Source organism: Scyliorhinus canicula, chromosome 17 (genome assembly GCF_902713615.1).
Source record: "Scyliorhinus canicula chromosome 17, sScyCan1.1, whole genome shotgun sequence".
Taxonomy (NCBI): domain Eukaryota; kingdom Metazoa; phylum Chordata; class Chondrichthyes; order Carcharhiniformes; family Scyliorhinidae; genus Scyliorhinus; species Scyliorhinus canicula.
In genome coordinates, this window is record NC_052162.1 from 128,361,188 (window position 1) to 128,380,746 (window position 19,559).

The 19,559-nt window shown below is 55.8% G+C and overlaps 1 protein-coding gene across 1 annotated transcript in view; it reads left to right on the forward strand.

Annotated features, from left to right (window-relative positions):
* LOC119951619 overlaps positions 1-19,559 on the forward strand; it is a 220,015-nt gene that overhangs the window by 141,758 nt on the left and 58,698 nt on the right. Inside the window, exons 14-17 of the mRNA XM_038774799.1 lie at positions 1,813-1,961; positions 8,966-9,104; positions 9,921-10,043; positions 12,786-12,977. Of these exons, the coding sequence (XP_038630727.1) occupies positions 1,813-1,961; positions 8,966-9,104; positions 9,921-10,043; positions 12,786-12,977 (603 nt within the window). The remainder of the gene's footprint in view (positions 1-1,812; positions 1,962-8,965; positions 9,105-9,920; positions 10,044-12,785; positions 12,978-19,559) is intronic.

Below are 19,559 nucleotides of genomic sequence, written 5' to 3' on the forward strand. Positions count from 1 at the left end.
TCAGATACCAGCTCCTCCCTCACTGACACACATAGAACATAGAACATTACAGCGCAGTACAGGCCCTTCAGCCCTCGGTGTTGCGCCGTCCTGTGAAACCCCTCTAAAGTCCCTCAACACTATTCCCTTATCACCCATATGTCTATCCAATGAACATTTGAATGCATTTAGTGTTGGCGAGTCCACTACTGTTGCAGGCAGGGCATTCCACGCCCTTACTACTCTCTGAGTAAAGAACCTACCTCTGACATCTGTCCTATATCTATCTCCCCTCAATTTAAAGCTATATCCCCTCGCGCTAGACATCACCATCCGAGGAAAAAGGCTCTCACTGTCCACCCTATCTAATCCTCTGATCATCTTGTATGCCTCAATTAAGTCACCTCTTAACCTTCTGTTTAACGAAAACAGCCTTAAGTTCCTCAGCCTTTCCTCATAAGATCATCCCTCCAGACCAGGCAACATCCTGGGAAATGTCCTCTGTACCCTTTCCAATGCTTCCACATCCTTTACTGAAATCCATATACACCACATCAACTGCTTTACCCTCATCCACCTGTTTGGTCACCTTCTCAAAGAACTCAATAAGGTTTGTGAGGCACGACCTACCCTTCACAAAACCATGTTGACTATCTCTAATCAAATTATTCCTTTCCAGATGATTATACATCCTATCTCTTATAAACCTTTCCAATACTTTGCCCACAACGGAAGTAAGGCTCACTGGTCTATAGTTACTGGGGTTGTCTCTAATCCCCTTCTTGAACAAGGGGACAACATTTGCTATCCTCCAGTCTTCTGGCACTATTCCTGTAGACAAAGCTGACTTAAAGATCAAAGTCAAAGGCCAGCAATCTCCTCCCTAGCTTCCCAGAGAATCCTAGGATAAATCCCATCCGGCCCAGGGGACTTATCTATTTTAACACTTTCCAGAATCGCTAACACCTCCTCCTTATGAACCTCAAGCCCTTCTAGTCTAGTAGCCTGTATCTCAGTATTCTCCTCAACAACATTGTCTTTTTCCTGTTTGAATACTGACAAAAAATATTCATTTAGCACCTCTCCTATCTCCTCGGACTCCATGCACAACTTCACACTACTGTCCTTGACTGGCCCTACTCTTACCCGAGTCATTCTTTGATTCCTGACATATCTATAGAAAGCTTTAGGGTTATCCTTGATCCTGCCTGCCAAAGACTTCTCATGTCCCCTCCTGGCTCTTCCTAGCTAACTTGTAACTCTCGAGCTCCCTAACTGAACCTTCACGTCTCATCTTGACATAAGCCTCCTTCTTCCTCTTGACAAGTGTTTCAACTACTTTAGTAAACCACGGTTCCCTCGCTCGACCACTTCCTCCTTGCCTGACAGGTACATACTTATCAAGGACACGCAGTAGCTGTTCCTTGAACAAGCTCCACATTTCCATTGTGCCCATCCCCTGCAATTTCCTTCCCCGTCCGATGCATCCCAAGTCTTGCCTCATTGCATCATAATTGCCTTTCCCCCAGATATGACTCTTGCCTTGCGGTATATACCTATCCCTTTCCATCACTAAAGTAAACGTAATCGAATTGTGGTCACTATCACCAAAGTGCTCACCGACCTCCAAACCTGACACCTGTCCTGGTTCATTACCCAGTACCAAATCCAATACGGCCTCGCCTCTCGTTGGCCCATCTACAGCCTGGAACCAACAGGTGTGGCCTGCCAGAGAGCGGTCTTCTGAACCCAAGGTCTGACATGGAAGGTGGGGCTCGCGGCCAGGGTTATGCCAATCTCCCCGTGACCTAACTCCCCGTTTGTGTGGCACAGGAAATCCCCGTCCTCATCAAGGAGGACCAGATGCTGATGAGGCAGGTGCTGCAGGACGCCAGGCTGACCGGGCTGCAGCAGGAAGGAGCCGCCATCTTGGTGAAGCTGAGGAGGGAGACCGTCAGCATTAGCGGCTCGGAGGATTGCACGTGAGCTTCGTTCGGGGCGCTGCCGGTGAAAACGGCCGGCGTACCTGCAATCCCAGTGTGCGCGCGGATTGGGAGGGGGGGGAATGCTCCTGTTTTTCCGGGTTTGGATTCAACCTCAGGTTGTCCGGTTGTGGGGGGTGGCGGGGGTTGGGGACATTAAACCACAGAGAGAATTCTGGAGAACATCCTATTTGTTTCCTCCCTCCCTTGCCCCGCCTCCCCACAGCCCAAGTGTTTCACTCGCCAGACATTTCCTAGTCACTGTCTCTCTCTCTCCTCTGAAGTGACTTGGTTCTTTTCCAAACCTCCCGCTGGCCCCTCACAAAGATGCTGATTATTCCCGTCAACGCCTCTCCCTGACCCTGGGCTGCTGCCTGAGGGCTGAGGAATGTCTCTCCCCCCCCCCCCATCCCCCCCCCCCCCATCCCCGCCCTCGTCTCATGACGTTCGGAGCTCACGCCCACCTCCCCGCGGGCCCCCCTCGCGCCATCGCTGCCGGCCAACAGAATTCCGGTCCCACGGAATCAGTACGATTGGGAAATGCAGGAGGTCAGCCTGTGGAGGCTGCAAGCCTGAACTCTCTTGGCATCAACTTTCCACTCCAGTCACTTTTGCATGTTGGTTAACCGTTCACTGGCTCAGTTGATCTGACGGCTTTGTTGTTTCACACCAGCGCTCTCAGTGCGGTGTGGCTCCCTGATTGCTCTTTTGCAAATTCTTTCACAGGGTGTGGGGAGTGGCCGGAGGGGCCTCAGCATCCCTGTTGCCCATCCCTAATTGCCCCCTTTCAGAGAGGGGCAGTTAAGAGTTGACCGCATTTTATTTGGGGCGGGGTTTGACTCTGGAGTTAAATGTCGGCCAGCCCGGGGAAGGACGGCAGAGTTCTCTTCCCCGAAAGACGGACATTAGCGGAAAGCAGATGGGTTTTTGAAAGTTTTTTCCAATTCAGGGGCATTGGCGCCGGTCGAGGGCCTGGATGGGCCGAACGGCCGGTCTAAAAAGGCAGAGTCGCAGCTGGTCGCAGCTGGCGGGAATTCTGCGCGCAGGGTCGTGGGGCAGCCTGTGCGAGGGGGGGGGGGGGAGGGGGGGGGCCTCAAATGGGTCCTGGCCTGCGATCGGGGCCCACCGGTCAGCGGGCCGGACTCTCGCTCCCCTGGGCCTATTTTCTTACGCGCCCGGTCCCTGAACTCCCACGCCATGTTGCGTCGGGGCCGGCGCGTTGAGGGAGAGGCCACCGCGCATGCGCGGGTTGGCGCCGGCGCAGCTGCGCATGTCCTCGTTGACGCCGGTGCCACTGCACATGCGCGAATCCCGCGGCGCGCAGTTCGCGCCGGGTTAGGAGCAGCGTGAACCGCTCCCGCGCCGTGCTGCCCCCCCCCCCCACACCCGTAGGGGCCAGAATCGGTACTCCCAGCGGCCCGTTCACGCCGTTGTGAAACACGACGGCGTTTCCGGCGGTGTGGACACTCTGGGCGAAATTCTCTGCAGACCGGCGTAACGCCGATTTCCGGCGAGCAAAATTGGTGTAGATGACTCCGGCGTGGGGGCCTTCTTTTAGGCGGCTTTTCTCCGTCCCCGGAGGGGCCAGCAGCGGACTGACGCGATACGCGTCAGTTTCACCAGCTGCGGAAGTGGCGAGACCCGGCGTTTTTGGGGGGGGGGGGGGGAGGGGGAGAGAGACAGACCGGCATTTTGGGGGGGGGGGGGAGAGAGAGAGAGACAGACCGGCATTTGGGGGGGGGGGTGGGGGGAGGAGAGAGACAGACCCGGCATTTGGGGGGGGGGAGAGAGAGAGACAGACCGGCATTTGGGGGGGGGGGGAGGAGGAGAGAGACAGACCGGCATTTTGGGGGGGGGGGGAAGGAGGAGAGAGACAGGACCCGCATTTGGGGGGGGGGAGAGAGAGAGAGGAGAGACAGACCGGATTTGGTGGGGGGGGGTGGAGGAGAGAGACAGAACCCGGCATTTGGGGGGGGGGGGGAGGAGAGAGACTGACACGGCGTTTGGGGGGGGGGGGGGGGAGAGAGAGACAGACCGGCATTTGGGGGTGGGGTGGGGGGGGAGGAGAGAGGACAGGACCGGCTTTGGGGGGGGGGGGAGAGAGAGGAGTGACAGACCGGCCTTTGGGGGGGGGGGTGGGGGGAGGAGAGAGGACTGACCCGGCGTTTGGGGGGGGGGAGGAGGAGCGACAGAAAGTGCATGTGGGGGGGGGGTGGGGTGGAGGAGAGAGAAGACCGGCATTTTGGGGGGGGGAGATGGAGGAGAGAGACAGGCACGGCACTTTGGAGGGGGGGGGGGACGGAAGAGAGACAGACCGGCATTTGGGGGGGGGGAGGCAGGAGGAGGAGAGAGGACAGACCGGCATTTGGGGGGGGGGGAGGAGAGAGAGACAGACCGGCATTTGGGGGGGGGGGGAGGAGGAGAGAGACAGACCCCGGCATTTGGGGGGGGGGGGGAGGAGAGAGACTGACCCGGCGTTTGGGGGGGGGGGGAGAGAGAGAGAGACAGACCGGCATTTGGGGTGGGTGGGGGGAGGAGAGAGGACTGACCCGGCGTTTGGGGGGGGGGAGGAGGGAGAGACAGACCGGCATTTGGGGGGGGGGGGGGAGAGAGAGAGGACAGACCGGCATTTGGGGGGGGGGGGAGGGAGGAAGGAGAGACAGACCCGGCATTTGGGGGGGGGGGGGGGGGAGGAGAGAGACTGACCCGGCGTTTGGGGGTGGGGGGGGGGGGAAGGAGGAGAGAGACAGACCGGCATTTTGGGGGGGGGGGGGGAGAGAGGAGGAGAGACAGACCGGCCATTTGGGGGGGGGGTGGGGGGGAGGAGAGAGACTGACCCGGCGTTTGGGGGGGGGGGGAGGAGGAGAGACAGACCGGCATTTGGGGGGGGGGGGAGAGGAGAGAGAGAGACAGACCGGCATTTGGGGGGGGGGGGGAGGAGGAGAGAGACAGACCGGCATTTTGGGGGGGGGGGGGGAAGGAGGAGAGAGACAGACCCGGCATTTGGGGGGGGGGGGGAGAGAGAGAGACAGACCGGCATTTGGGCGGGGGGGGGGAGGAGGAGAGAGACAGACCCGGCATTTGGGGGGGGGGGGGGAGGAGAGAGACTGACCCGGCGTTTGGGGGGGGGGGGGGAGAGAGAGAGACAGACCGGCATTTGGGGGGGGGGGGTGGGGGGAGGAGAGAGACTGACCCGGCGTTTGGGGGGGGGGAGGAGGAGAGACAGACCGGCATTTGGGGGGGGGGGAGAGAGAGAGACAGACCGGCATTTGGGGGGAGGGGGGAGGAGGAGAGAGACAGACCCGGCATTTGGGGGGGGGGGGGAGGAGAGAGACTGACCCGGCGTTTGGGGGGGGGGGGGGGGGGAGGAGGAGAGAGACAGACCGGCATTTTGGGGGGGGGGGGGAGAGAGAGAGACCAGACCGGCATTTGGGGGGGGGGGGGGTGGGGGGAGGAGAGAGACTGACCCGGCGTTTGGGGGGGGGGGAGGAGGAGAGACAGACCGGCATTTGGGGGCGGGGGAGAGAGAGAGACAGACCGGCATTTGGGGGGGGGGGGGGAGGAGAGAGACAGACCGGCATTTTGGGGGGGGGGGGGGGGAAGGAGGAGAGAGACTGACCCGGCATTTGGGGGGGGGAGGAGGAGGAGAGAGACAGACCGGCATTTGGGGGGGGGGGGGGGGGGGAGGAGGAGAGAGACAGACCCGGAGTTGGGGGGTTTGCGGCGTTGAGTTGAGAGGAGAGGGGGGGGGGGGTTGCGGCGTTGAGTTGAGGGGGGGGGGTTTGCGGCGTTGAGTTGAGGGGGGGGGTTGCGGTGTTGAGTTGAGAGAGGGGGGCGGCGTTGGAGGGGGGGCGGTGTTAGAGGGGGGTAGGGGTGGTGAAGGGGGTAGGGGTGGTGAGGGGGGGGTTGGGGTAGGGGCAGCGGCATGCAGAGGAGGGGGGCGACGGATGCCCGGGGCCAACGCACCGTCGCCCCCCCCTCTGCACGCCGCTGCCCCTACCCCAACCCCCTCCCCTCACCACCCCTACCCCCTTCACCACCCCTACCCCACTCCAACGCCGCACTCCCCCCTCCCCACTAACGCCGCACCCCCCCCCCCCCCACTAACGGAGGAAGGAAGGGGGGAGGAGGAAGGAGGGGGGGGGAGGAAGGAAGGGGGGAGGAGGAAGGAAGGGGGGGGAGGAGGAAGGAAGGGGGGGAGGAGGAAGGAAGCGGGGGAGGAGGAGAGAGGGGGGGTGTGGGTACCGGCCTTCAGAGGGAGGGGGGGTGTGGGTACCGGCCTTCAGAGGGAGGGGGACGGGGTGAGGGTACCGGCGTTGAGGGGGGGGGGGGGGGGACCCGGCGTTGATGAGGGGGGGACCCGGTGTTGAGAGGGGGGGGGGTTGCGGTGATGAGAGGGGGTTGCGGCGTTGAGGGTGGGGAGTTGCGGCGTTGCGAGAGATGGGGGGGCGGCGTTGGAGGGGGGTAGGGGTGGTGGGGAGGGAGGTAGGGGTGGTGGGGAGGGGGGTAGGGGCGTTGGAGGGAGGTAGGGGTGGTGAGGGGGGGGTGGTGGGGTAGGGGGCAGCGGCGTACAGGGGGGGGGGCGACGGTGCATTGGCCCCGGGCATCCGTCGCCCCCCCTCTCTGCACGCTGCTGCCCCAAACCCCCCCCCCCCCCACCACCCGTGGCCACGTCGGCGGGACTTCGGCCCATCCGGGCCGGAGATTTGTGGAAACAAAAATATAATGAAATCCCGCCGGCGCCAGCTGTTTTCAGAGGCTGCCGGCGGGATTTGCACAGCGCCGGTTTTTGGCCGGTCAGAGAATTAAAATCCCTGAGGGAGCGGGATTAACGCCGCTGCCGGCCGATTCTCCGACCCTGCGTGGGGTCGGAGAATTTCGCCCTCTGCCTCTGAATGGGAGAATCCCACCCTTGATGTGCTATAAATCGATAAGAATATTGGCTGATCCAATTGTAGCCTCAACTCCACTTTTAACGGAAACTGTGGGTTAGGGAGTCTAGAGGACTGATTTTCATGTCGGGAGGCCGCACCGCCCCTTCAGCCCTACGCCATGTTGCGTCGGGGCCGGCGCGGAGAAGGGAGCCACTGCGCATGCGTGGACCCTGCGGCACCCAGTTGACGCCAGGATCAGCAGCTGGAGCGGAGAGGGCCGCCCCAGTGCCGTGCTGGCCCCCTGTAGGGGCCAGAATTGCTGATCCTGAGGCCGTGTTGACGCCGTCGGGAAATGCGGCGGCGTTTCCCGACGGCGTCAACACTTAGCCTCAGGATCAGGGAATCCCGCCCCCTGTTCCTCCATCTCGAGACCACCAGGCGGCGGGGCTCTTTCCGGGGGCTCAGGGTGCGAGTCCAGAGTCCAGGCCCTGAACAGCCTGGGGAACGGCTTGCCGCTGGGCCTATTGGAGGCTGGCCGAATCCCAGATTGGGCAGGTAAAATGTCCGCCTCCATTGCCAATAAACCTGGGCCCAGTTCCTCCGGTGCCGTCGCCGGCGACTCATCTGCAGACAGTTGAATCTTCTGATGGCTCTTACCTTTATCCTTACACAGGATGTGGGCGTCGCTGGCAAGGTCCCAGAATTTGTTGCCCATCTCCAATTACCCATGTATTGAGTGTGGCTTGCTCAGCCAATTCAGAGGAGTGGTGTGGGGGGGGGGGGTCAGGTCGCAGTTAAGAGACAACCGCATTTCCTTGGCGGCTGGAGGAGCGATTTGATCGACGTGCAAGATCATGGCGGAAGGTTGAGCAGCCCGCGTCCATACACAGCGGGACCCCGCAGGCTAATCAGTTGAAGGACCATTCGGAACGGGCAACAAAATGCTGCTGGGCTTGCCAACGATTCACACATTCAGGCTTGGTCTGATGAAATGGCCACACAAGTAAACATTCATACCAATCAAGTGCCAGGCAATGACCATCTCCCAATAGGAGAAAATCTAAGCATGTCCCCTTAACATTCAATGGCATTACCATCGCTGAATCCCACCTTCTTATGTTCTTCCCCCACTATCAACATCCTGGGGGTTACCATTGAGCAGAAACTGAACTGGACCCAGCCATATAAACATTGTGGCTACAAGAGCAGGTCATAAGCAGCCCCGCTTTGATGGGCACCCCATCCACAATCATTCACTCCCTCCACCACCGACGCACAGCGGCAGCAGTGTGTGTACCATCTACAAGATGCACCGCAGCAACTCACCAAGGCTCCTTCGACAGCACCTTCCAAACCCACCACCTCTGCCATCTAGAAGGACAAGGGGGCAGCAGACACATGGGGAACTCCACCACCTGCAAGTTCCCCTCCTCCGAGCCCCACACTCACCACCCTGACTGGGAAATATATCGGCCGTTCCTTCACTGTCGCTGGGTCACAATCCTGGCCCTCCCTCCCTGACAGCACTGTGGGTGTTCCCCACACCACACAGGGACTGCAGCCGGTTCAAGATGGCGGCTCACCCACCACCTTCTCAAGGGGCAATTAGGGATGGGCACTAAATGCTGGGCCCGGCCAACGATGCCCCACATCCCGTGAATGAATTAAAGAGAGGAGGGGATATTACAGATTTAATGTTTTGGGCATGAGACAGAAGGGGGGATGTGGGGAAGGTTTTTTCCATTGTTGCGAGTGGCAATGACCTGGAACTCGCTGCCCACCAGAGTGGCAGAATTAGGAAATTGGGTGGGATCTGCAGGAAATGAACTTCAGGTGATAGAACGGCTGGGTGAATGGGAATGAATGGATTCGACAGAGAGCCGACATGGACCCGGAGTGTTGAACAGCCCCTTGCTGCACCGGAATGACCCCATGACTAGCGTGTGGCAGCGGTTCAAAGGTTGACCTTCCACTCTCTGGGACCAGGTGGCAATGCAGGGCGGGATTTCCCTCTGATCGGGGAGTTGAGGGAGGCGGTGGATTCAGTCCAGTGTCCGCGACCCAGTCGCTAATTATCCGCCGGGAACGCAGATTGCCTCAACTGACTGCAGCCTTCTGAATTGCCAACAGGCCTGACATGGAGCTGACCTGCGCCCTCTACAACCAGGTGGACGAGGAGGTCCATCGCCTGGTCCAGGTGTCCAACCAGCGACAGAGGAACCTGGAGAACCTGGCCAAGTTCTGGCGCTTCGAGGAGCAGTTTCGGGAGGTAACTGGACAGCAGGCTTGCCGATTGAGTCTCCGACGAGTATGACGGGGAGAGAAAGATTTGTTGAGATGCCAGAGCAGAAGAAGGTCATTCCCCCCCTCCCCCCACCTTTGAGATCAAGACCGCTTGGCGGGGACACACGCCCTCTGACTCCCACTGAATCCCTGGTGCCAGTGCCACAGGAGCTCTGCGCGTTTCGGAGATGCCGTATCCCTTTGGAAGTGAAATCGGACCAAGGATCCGTAGACCTCCTCACATCCCATCTCTGATATAGGAGCAGAGGAGGGCCATTCAGCCGCTCGGGCCTGCTCCGCCATTCGATAAGCTCATTGGTGCTCTGTTTGTGTTTCAAATTCCGCAATTCCCATCAATGCCCCCCGCAGCCCCCCCCCTCCCCCAACCACCTCGCTTTTCTAAACTCCAGTGGAGTGGAAGCTCATCCCAGGCTGGGCGCAGGGGGGGTTTGTTATCCCCGCTGTCCCGGACAACGTTCGTCCCCTGACGGTTGCCTAAAGAACAGATCCCAAAATGAACCGCACCCCGAGTTCAGGGAACGACATCTCGCCTCTTGGCCGGGCATCCAACAACTTTCCGGACTCAACGCCGAGTTGTTGAGGTTCAGATAGCCATTCCTTTCCGTTTCGTTGCGATGCGTTTGTTTTTTCCTTCCCGCGGCTGTGTTTGCTGCCGAAGCTCAGTCCGAGGAGGAGGAAGTGTACACACGCGCGGCCACAGGCGCGCTCATCAACTTTCCCCTTGACCTCATTCAGCCATGTTCCTTTTCACCTCCTACCTTCTCTTCTCTCCCATCCTCAGGTGAGCGACTGGTTCAGAGACACGGGACAGCCACAGCTGGACGAGTACGGGGAAATGGGAGTCTCCCTCCCGGCCCTCCGGAAGAAACAGCAGGAGTTTTGCATCTTCAACCACGCGGCGCTGGTGAGTGGGCGCGGTGGAAAGCCAACGATAGCAACGCGGCAGGCGGCTGGACTCTGCAAGGTGGCTCGCTTCGGCTTGCTCGGAGCTACAGATGTCCTCATGATTTAGGCTCCGGGGAATAGGCCACTCGGCCCCTCTGGCCTGCTCCGCCATTCAATAAGATCACGGCTGATCTGACCGTAACCTCAACCCCACTTTCCTGCGTAACCCCTCTCCAATAACCTCGGGGATGGTTTAGCACAGTGGGCTAAACAGCTGGCTTGTAATGCAGAGCAGGGCAGCAGCGCGGATTCAATTCCCGTACCGGCCTCCCCAAACAGTTGCTGGAATGTGGCGACTAGGGGCTTTTCACAGTAACTTCATTGAAGCCCACCTTCGACAATAAGTGATTATTATTACGATTTCACGCCCCCCCTTGCTTACCAAGAATCTATCCAACTCTGCCTTAAAAAATTTCAAAGACTCTGATTCCACCGCCTTTTGACGAAGAGTTCCAGAGACTCACCACCCTCTGAGAGAAAATATTTAAAATGACGAACACACCCCACCCCCCCCAGTTCTAGATTCTCTCACATTTGGAAACATCCTCTCCACGTCCACCCTGTCCAAGACACCCCCTCAGTTAAAGCTTTGAATCAAGTCGCCTCTCACTCTTCCAAAATCACAGAAGCCCACCGTGCAGAAGGAGGCCAATCGGCCCATCGAGTCTGTACTGACCCCTCTGAAAGAGCATCCTACCTAGGCCCAACTAACCTGCACGTCTTTGGACTGTGGGAGGAAACCGGAGCACCCGGAGGAAACCCACGCACAGACGGGGAGGACGTGCAGAGTCCGCATTGACCCAAGGTCAGAATCGAACCTGGGACCCTGGAGCTGTGAAGCTGCAGTGCTGACCCCTTTGCCGCCCTAAACTCCATCAGACACAAGCCCAGCCTGTCCCAACCTTTCCTCATAAGACCAGCCTCCAATTCCAGGTATGAGTCCAGTAAACCTTCTCTGAACTGCTTCCAACACATTGACATCATTCCTTAAATGAGAGCAATACTGTACACAGTGCTCCAGATGTGGTCTCACCAATGTCCTGTATAACTGAAGCATAACCTCCCTACTTTTGTATTCAATCCCCTTCACAATAAACAATAACATTCTATTAGCTTTCCTAATTACTTGCTGTAATTGCTGTACCTGTATACTCGCCTTTTGTGATTCATGCTCTTGGACACCCAGATCCCTCTGAGTCTCAGAGCTCTGCAATCTCTCACCATTTAGATAATCAGCTTTTTATTCTTCTGGCCAACATGGACAATCGCACATTTTCCCACGTTTTCCATTTGACAGATATTTACCCACTTATCTATATTCTTTTGTCGCCTCTTTACATCCTCTTCAGAATTGACCTATCTTCGTGTCACCGGCAAATTTAGCAACCCTGCCTTCAGTCCCTCCATCTGAGTGATTTGTAGAAATTGTAAACGTTGCGGACCCAGCACTGGTCCCTGTGGCACACCGCTTGTCACATCTTGCCACCCTGAAAAAGACCCATTCATGCCAACTCTCTGTTTCCTGTTACCTAGGCAATCGTCAATCCGTGCCTGCCCTCTGCAGATTATCTGTAGTTTCTTAACTGCAACACACTGGTTCCCATTAAACAGCGCTCCAACAGGACATGCAACTCTCATGCCACTTACACAGGCAGACACGGTGGCACAGCGGTTAGCACTGCTGCCCCCCAGCTCCAGGAACCGGGTTCAATTCCGGCCTGTGGTGACTTTGTGGAGTCTGCACGTTCTCCCCGTGTCGACGTGGGTTTCCTCCGGGTGCTCCAGTTCCCTCCCGCTGTCCAAAGACGTGCAGGTTAGGTTGACTGGCCTCGCTAAATTGCTCCTCAGGCCCTTTCCAAGGCCTGTGCAGAGTCGATGGGCCGAATGGCCTCCTTCTGAACTGTTGGGATTCTAAGTATGTACACTTGCATTTACGAAGGTGATTTTTCTTCTGTGAGGGGAATTTGCACCGAATTTTCCAAAGCCTGCCTCCGGTGGCAACTTTCATGAGCTCTCTCGGTCGATTTCCAAAGCCATCTCTCTGTACCTGCTGAAAACAGCTTTATTTCTCTCCCTCTCTAAACTCTGCTCAGCCCCTCAAACAAAGGTTCGCTGGAATTTGCAGAACCTATCGTCATCGTCCTGGCTGTTTGCTGGCTCACTCCCATTTATACAAAAAAGAACAGAGCTGGGCTATCGATATGCAACTAACCTCCCATTGACGGACAAAGAGGCCATCAGACTCTGGAATGGGCTAATAGCTGGTCCGATAGGAGTGTTCCGAAGAACAATGGGTGGGACACTTTATGTATTCCCACGAACGAGTTTAAGTCTGACTGGGACAAGGCAACCCGGCCAGGTGTGGGCGTATCCCCCTGACTCCGCTCAAGCAGTATTTCCCCTTCGTCGGTTTAACCCCTAAATTGCCTGCTACACTTTTATCTAATTTCAGAACCCGATTTCCTAATAGCTCCCTCCCATAACAATGCCCATGGCAAATATGATTCCCTTCTTGATGCACGGCATTTGTGCTAGCCATGCTGATATCTCCTCCCCCATCTCCACAGTAACATCTCAAGTCATTGCGGAACGCAGTGCGTTATTAATCTCCACGGGATCTGGGGGAAACTGGTTCAGTATCGCGAGGGTAAAGACTCGAGAAACTGAGCTGATCGACCCTTTCCCCACTCGAATCCACCAGGAATATTGTCAGAGAGCACAGGGTCTCCTCCGGGATATGGCGCACTGGGAGGCCGCCACCTCGCCACAGCTGGGAGCATTTGTGGACAGGCTCCAGGGTTACAGGACGCAGCTGACGGACTTCACACAGCGGGCAGAGCAGTGCCGGATCACCATCGACAGGGCCATCCGGCTCCACGAGTTCTTCAAGATGGTAAGACCCTGACAGGCGGCGGAGGAGGAGGGGGCTGTGTTACATCTGACAGTGTGAGGGAGCTGGATTAACATCAGTACAGATACAGTCAGTAACACAGGGTGCTGGGGGAGAGGGGTTACTGAGTGACAGTGTGAGGGAGCTGGATTAACATCAGTACAGATACAGTCAGTAACACAGGGTGCTGGGGGAGAGGGGTTACTGAGTGACAGTGTGAGGGAGCTGGATTAACATCAGTACAGATACAGTCAGTAACACAGGGTGCTGGGGGGAGAGGGGTTACTGAGTGACAGTGTGAGGGAGCTGGATTAACATCAGTACAGATACAGTCAGTAACACAGGGTGCTGGGGGAGAGGGGTTACTGAGTGACAGTGTGAGGGAGCTGGATTAACATCAGTACAGATACAGTCAGTAACACAGGGTGCTGGGGGAGAGGGGTTACTGAGTGACAGTGTGAGGGAGCTGGATTAACATCAGTACAGATACAGTCAGTAACACAGGGTGCTGGGGGAGAGGGGTTACTGAGTGACAGTGTGAGGGAGCTGGATTAACATCAGTACAGATACAGTCAGTAACACAGGGTGCTGGGGGGAGAGGGGTTACTGAGTGACAGTGTGAGGGAGCTGGATTAACATCAGTACAGATACAGTCAGTAACACAGGGTGCTGGGGGAGAGGGGTTACTGAGTGACAGTGTGAGGGAGCTGGATTAACATCAGTACAGATACAGTCAGTAACACAGGGTGCTGGGGGAGAGGGGTTACTGAGTGACAGTGTGAGGGAGCTGGATTAACATCAGTACAGATACAGTCAGTAACACAGGGTGCTGGGGGGAGAGGGGTTACTGAGTGACAGTGTGAGGGAGCTGGATTAACATCAGTACAGATACAGTCAGTAACACAGGGTGCTGGGGAAGAGGGGTTACTGAGTGACAGTGTGAGGGAGCTGGATTAACATCAGTACAGATACAGTCAGTAACACAGGGTGCTGGGGGTGAGGGGTTACTGAGTGACAGTGTGAGGGAGCTGGATTAACATCAGTACAGATACAGTCAGTAACACAGGGTGCTGGGGGAGAGGGGTTACTGAGTGACAGTGTGAGGGAGCTGGATTAACATCAGTACAGATACAGTCAGTAACACAGGGTGCTGGGGGAGAGGGGTTACTGAGTGACAGTGTGAGGGAGCCGGATTAACATCAGTACAGATACAGTCAGTAACACAGGGTGCTGGGGGAGAGGGGTTACTGAGTGACAGTGTGAGGGAGCTGGATTAACATCAGTACAGATACAGTCAGTAACACAGGGTGCTGGGGGAGAGGGGTTACTGAGTGACAGTGTGAGGGAGCTGGATTAACATCAGTACAGATACAGTCAGTAACACAGGGTGCTGGGGGAGAGAGGGGTTACTGAGTGACAGTGTGAGGGAGCTGGATTAACATCAGTACAGATACAGTCAGTAACACAGGGTGCTGGGGGGAGAGGGGTTACTGAGTGACAGTGTGAGGGAGCTGGATTAACATCAGTACAGATACAGTCAGTAACACAGGGTGCTGGGGGGAGAGGGGTTACTGAGTGACAGTGTGAGGGAGCTGGATTAACATCAGTACAGATACAGTCAGTAACACAGGGTGCTGGGGGAGAGGGGTTACTGAGTGACAGTGTGAGGGAGCTGGATTAACATCAGTACAGATACAGTCAGTAACACAGGGTGCTGGGGGAGAGGGGTTACTGAGTGACAGTGTGAGGGAGCTGGATTAACATCAGTAACGATACAGTCAGTAACACAGGGTGCTGGGGGAGAGGGGTTACTGAGTGACAGTGTGAGGGAGCTGGATTAACATCAGTACAGATACAGTCAGTAACACAGGGTGCTGGGGGAGAGGGTTACTGAGTGACAGTGTGAGGGAGCTGGATTAACATCAGTACAGATACAGTCAGTAACACAGGGTGCTGGGGAGAGAGGGGTTACTGAGTGACAGTGTGAGGGAGCTGGATTAACATCAGTACAGATACAGTCAGTAACACAGGGTGCTGGGGGGAGAGGGGTTACTGAGTGACAGTGTGAGGGAGCTGGATTAACATCAGTACAGATACAGTCAGTAACACAGGGTGCTGGGGGAGAGGGGTTACTGAGTGACAGTGTGAGGGAGCTGGATTAACATCAGTACAGATACAGTCAGTAACACAGGGTGCTGGGGGGAGAGGGGTTACTGAGTGACAGTGTGAGGGAGCTGGATTAACATCAGTACAGATACAGTCAGTAACACAGGGTGCTGGGGGAGAGGGGTTACTGAGTGACAGTGTGAGGGAGCTGGATTAACATCAGTACAGATACAGTCAGTAACACAGGGTGCTGGGGGAGAGGGGTTACTGAGTGACAGTGTGAGGGAGCTGGATTAACATCAGTACAGATACAGTCAGTAACACAGGGTGCTGGGGGAGAGGGTTACTGAGTGACAGTGTGAGGGAGCTGGAGTTAACATCAGTACAGATACAGTCAGTAACACAGGGTGCTGGGAGAGAGAGGGGTTACTGAGTGACAGTGTGAGGGAGCTGGATTAACATCAGTACAGATACAGTCAGTAACACAGGGTGCTGGGGGGAGAGGGGGTACTGAGTGACAGTGTGAGGGAGCTGGATTAACATCAGTACAGAGACAGTCAGTAACACAGGTGTGGGAGTTGCTGGGGGAGAGAGGGGTTACTGAGTGACAGTGTGAGGAGAAACACAGGTGCTGGGGGGAGAGGGGTTACTGAGTGACAGTGTGAGGGAGCTGGATTAACATCAGTACAGATACAGTCAGTAACACAGGGTGCTGGGGGAGAGGGGTACTGAGTGACAGTGGAGGGAGCTGGATTAACATCAGTACAGATACAGTCAGTAACACAGGGTGCTGGGGGAGAGGGGTTACTGAGTGACAGTGTGAGGGAGCTGGATTAACATCAGTACAGATACAGTCAGTAACACAGGGTGCTGGGGGAGAGGGGTTACTGAGTGACAGTGTGAGGGAGCTGGATTAACATCAGTACAGATACAGTCAGTAACACAGGGTGCTGGGGAGAGAGGGGTTACTGAGTGACAGTGTGAGGGAGCTGGATTAACATCAGTACAGATACAGTCAGTAACACAGGGTGCTGGGGGAGAGGGGTTACTGAGTGACAGTGTGAGGGAGCTGGATTAACATCAGTACAGATACAGTCAGTAACACAGGGTGCTGGGGGAGAGGGGTTACTGAGTGACAGTGTGAGGGAGCTGGATTAACATCAGTACAGATACAGTCAGTAACACAGGGTGCTGGGGGAGAGGGGTTACTGAGTGACAGTGTGAGGGAGCTGGATTAACATCAGTACAGATACAGTCAGTAACACAGGGTGCTGGGGGAGAGGGGTTACTGAGTGACAGTGTGAGGGAGCTGGATTAACATCAGTACAGATACAGTCAGTAACACAGGGTGCTGGGGGAGAGGGGTTACTGAGTGACAGTGTGAGGGAGCTGGATTAACATCAGTACAGATACAGTCAGTAACACAGGGTGCTGGGAGAGAGGGGTTACTGAGTGACAGTGTGAGGGAGCTGGATTAACATCAGTACAGATACAGTCAGTAACACAGGGTGCTGGGGGGAGAGGGTTACTGAGTGACAGTGTGAGGGAGCTGGATTAACATCAGTACAGATACAGTCAGTAACACAGGGTGCTGGGGGAGAGGGGTTACTGAGTGACAGTGTGAGGGAGCTGGATTAACATCAGTACAGATACAGTCAGTAACACAGGGTGCTAGGGGGAGAGGGGTTCCAGAGTGACAGTGTGAGGGAGCTGGATTAACATCAGTACAGATACAGTCAGTAACACAGGGTGCTGGGGGGGGGGGGGTTACTGAGTGACAGTGTGAGGAGCTGGATTAACATCAGTACAGATACAGTCAGTAACACAGGGTGCTGGGGGGAGAGGGGTTACTGAGTGACAGTGTGAGGGAGCTGGATTAACATCAGTACGAGATACAGTCAGTAACACAGGGGTCTGGGGGAGAGAGGGGATACTGAGTGACAGTGTGAGGAGCTGGATTAACATCAGTAGCAGATACAGTCAGTAACACAGGGTGCTGGGGAGAGAGGGGTTACTGAGTGACAGGTGTGAGGGAGCTGGATTAACATCAGTACAGATACAGTCAGTAACACAGGGTGCTGGGGGAGAGGGTTACTGAGTGACAGTGTGAGGGAGCTGGATTAACATCAGTACAGATACAGTCAGTAACACAGGGTGCTGGGGGAGAGAGGGGTTACTGAGTGACAGTGTGAGGGAGCTGGATTAACATCAGTACAGATACAGTCAGTAACACAGGGTGCTGGGGGAGAGGGGGTTACTGAGTGACAGTGTGAGGGAGCTGGATTAACATCAGTACAGATACAGTCAGTAACACAGGGTGCTGGGGGGAGAGGGGTTACTGAGTGACAGTGTGAGGGAGCTGGATTAACATCAGTACAGATACAGTCAGTAACACAGGGTGCTGGGGGAGAGGGGTTACTGAGTGACAGTGTGAGGGAGCTGGATTAACATCAGTACAGATACAGTCAGTAACACAGGGTGCTGGGGGGAGAGGGGTTACTGAGTGACAGTGTGAGGAGCTGGATTAACATCAGTACAGATACAGTCAGTAACACAGGGTGCTGGGGGAGAGGGGTTACTGAGTGACAGTGTGAGGGAGCTGGATTAACATCAGTACAGATACAGTCAGTAACACAGGGTGCTGGGGAGAGAGGGGTTACTGAGTGACAGTGTGAGGGAGCTGGATTAACATCAGTACAGATACAGTCAGTAACACAGGGTGCTGGGGGAGAGGGGTTACTGAGTGACAGTGTGAGGGAGCTGGATTAACATCAGTACAGATACAGTCAGTAACACAGGGTGCTGGGGGAGAGGGGTTACTGAGTGACAGTGTGAGGGAGCTGGATTAACATCAGTACAGATACAGTCAGTAACACAGGGTGCTGGGGGAGAGGGGTTACTGAGTGACAGTGTGAGGGAGCTGGATTAACATCAGTACAGATACAGTCAGTAACACAGGGTGCTGGGGGAGAGAGGGGTTACTGAGTGACAGTGTGAGGGAGCTGGATTAACATCAGTACAGATACAGTCAGTAACACAGGGTGCTGGGGGAGAGGGGTTACTGAGTGACAGTGTGAGGGAGCTGGATTAACATCAGTACAGATACAGTCAGTAACACAGGGTGCTGGGGGGAGAGGGGTTACTGAGTGACAGTGTGAGGGAGCTGGATTAACATCAGTACAGATACAGTCAGTAACACAGGGTGCTGGGGGGAGAGGGGTTACTGAGTGACAGTGTGAGGGAGCTGGATTAACATCAGTACAGATACAGTCAGTAACACAGGGTGCTGGGGGAGAGGGGTTACTGAGTGACAGTGTGAGGGAGCTGGATTAACATCAGTACAGATACAGTCAGTAACACAGGGTGCTGGGGGAGAGGGGTTACTGAGTGACAGTGTGAGGGAGCTGGATTAACATCAGTACAGATACAGTCAGTAACACAGGGTGCTGGGGAGAGAGGGGTTACTGAGTGACAGTGTGAGGGAGCTGGATTAACATCAGTACAGATACAGTCAGTAACACAGGGTGCTGGGGGGAGAGGGGTTACTGAGTGACAGTGTGAGGGAGCTGGATTAACATCAGTACAGATACAGTCAGTAACACAGGGTGCTGGGGGAGAGGGGTTACTGAGTGACAGTGTGAGGGAGCTGGATTAACATCAGTACAGATACAGTCAGTAACACAGGGTGCTGGGGGGAGAGGGGTTACTGAGTGACAGTGTGAGGGAGCTGGATTAACATCAGTACAGATACAGTCAGTAACACAGGGTGCTGGGGGGAGAGGGGTTACTGAGTGACAGTGTGAGGGAGCTGGATTAACATCAGTACAGATACAGTCAGTAACACAGGGTGCTGGGGGGGAGAGGGTTACTGAGTGACAGTGTGAGGGAGCTGGATTAACATCAGGTACAGATACAGTCAGTAACACAGGGTGCTGGGGGAGAGAGGGGTTACTGAGTGACAGTGTGAGGGAGCTGGATTAACATCAGTACAGATACAGTCAGTAACACAGGGTGCTGGGGGAGAGGGGTTATTGAGTGACAGTGTGAGGGGGCTGGATTAACATCAGTACAGATACAGTCAGTAACACAGGGTGCTGGGGGGAGAGGGGTTACTGAGTGACAGTGTGAGGGAGCTGGATTAACATCAATACAGATACAGTCAGTAACACAGGGTGCTGGGGGGAGAGGGGTTACTGAGTGACTGTGAGGGAGCTGGATTAACATCAGTACAGATACAGTCAGTAACACAGGGTGCTGGGGGAGAGGGGTTACTGAGTGACAGTGTGAGGGAGCTGGATTAACATCAGTACAGATACAGTCAGTAACACAGGGTGCTGGGGGGAGAGGGGTTACTGAGTGACAGTGTGAGGGAGCTGGATTAACATCAGTACAGATACAGTCAGTAACACAGGGTGCTGGGGGAGAGGGGTTACTGAGTGACAGTGTGAGGGAGCTGGATTAACATCAGTACAGATACAG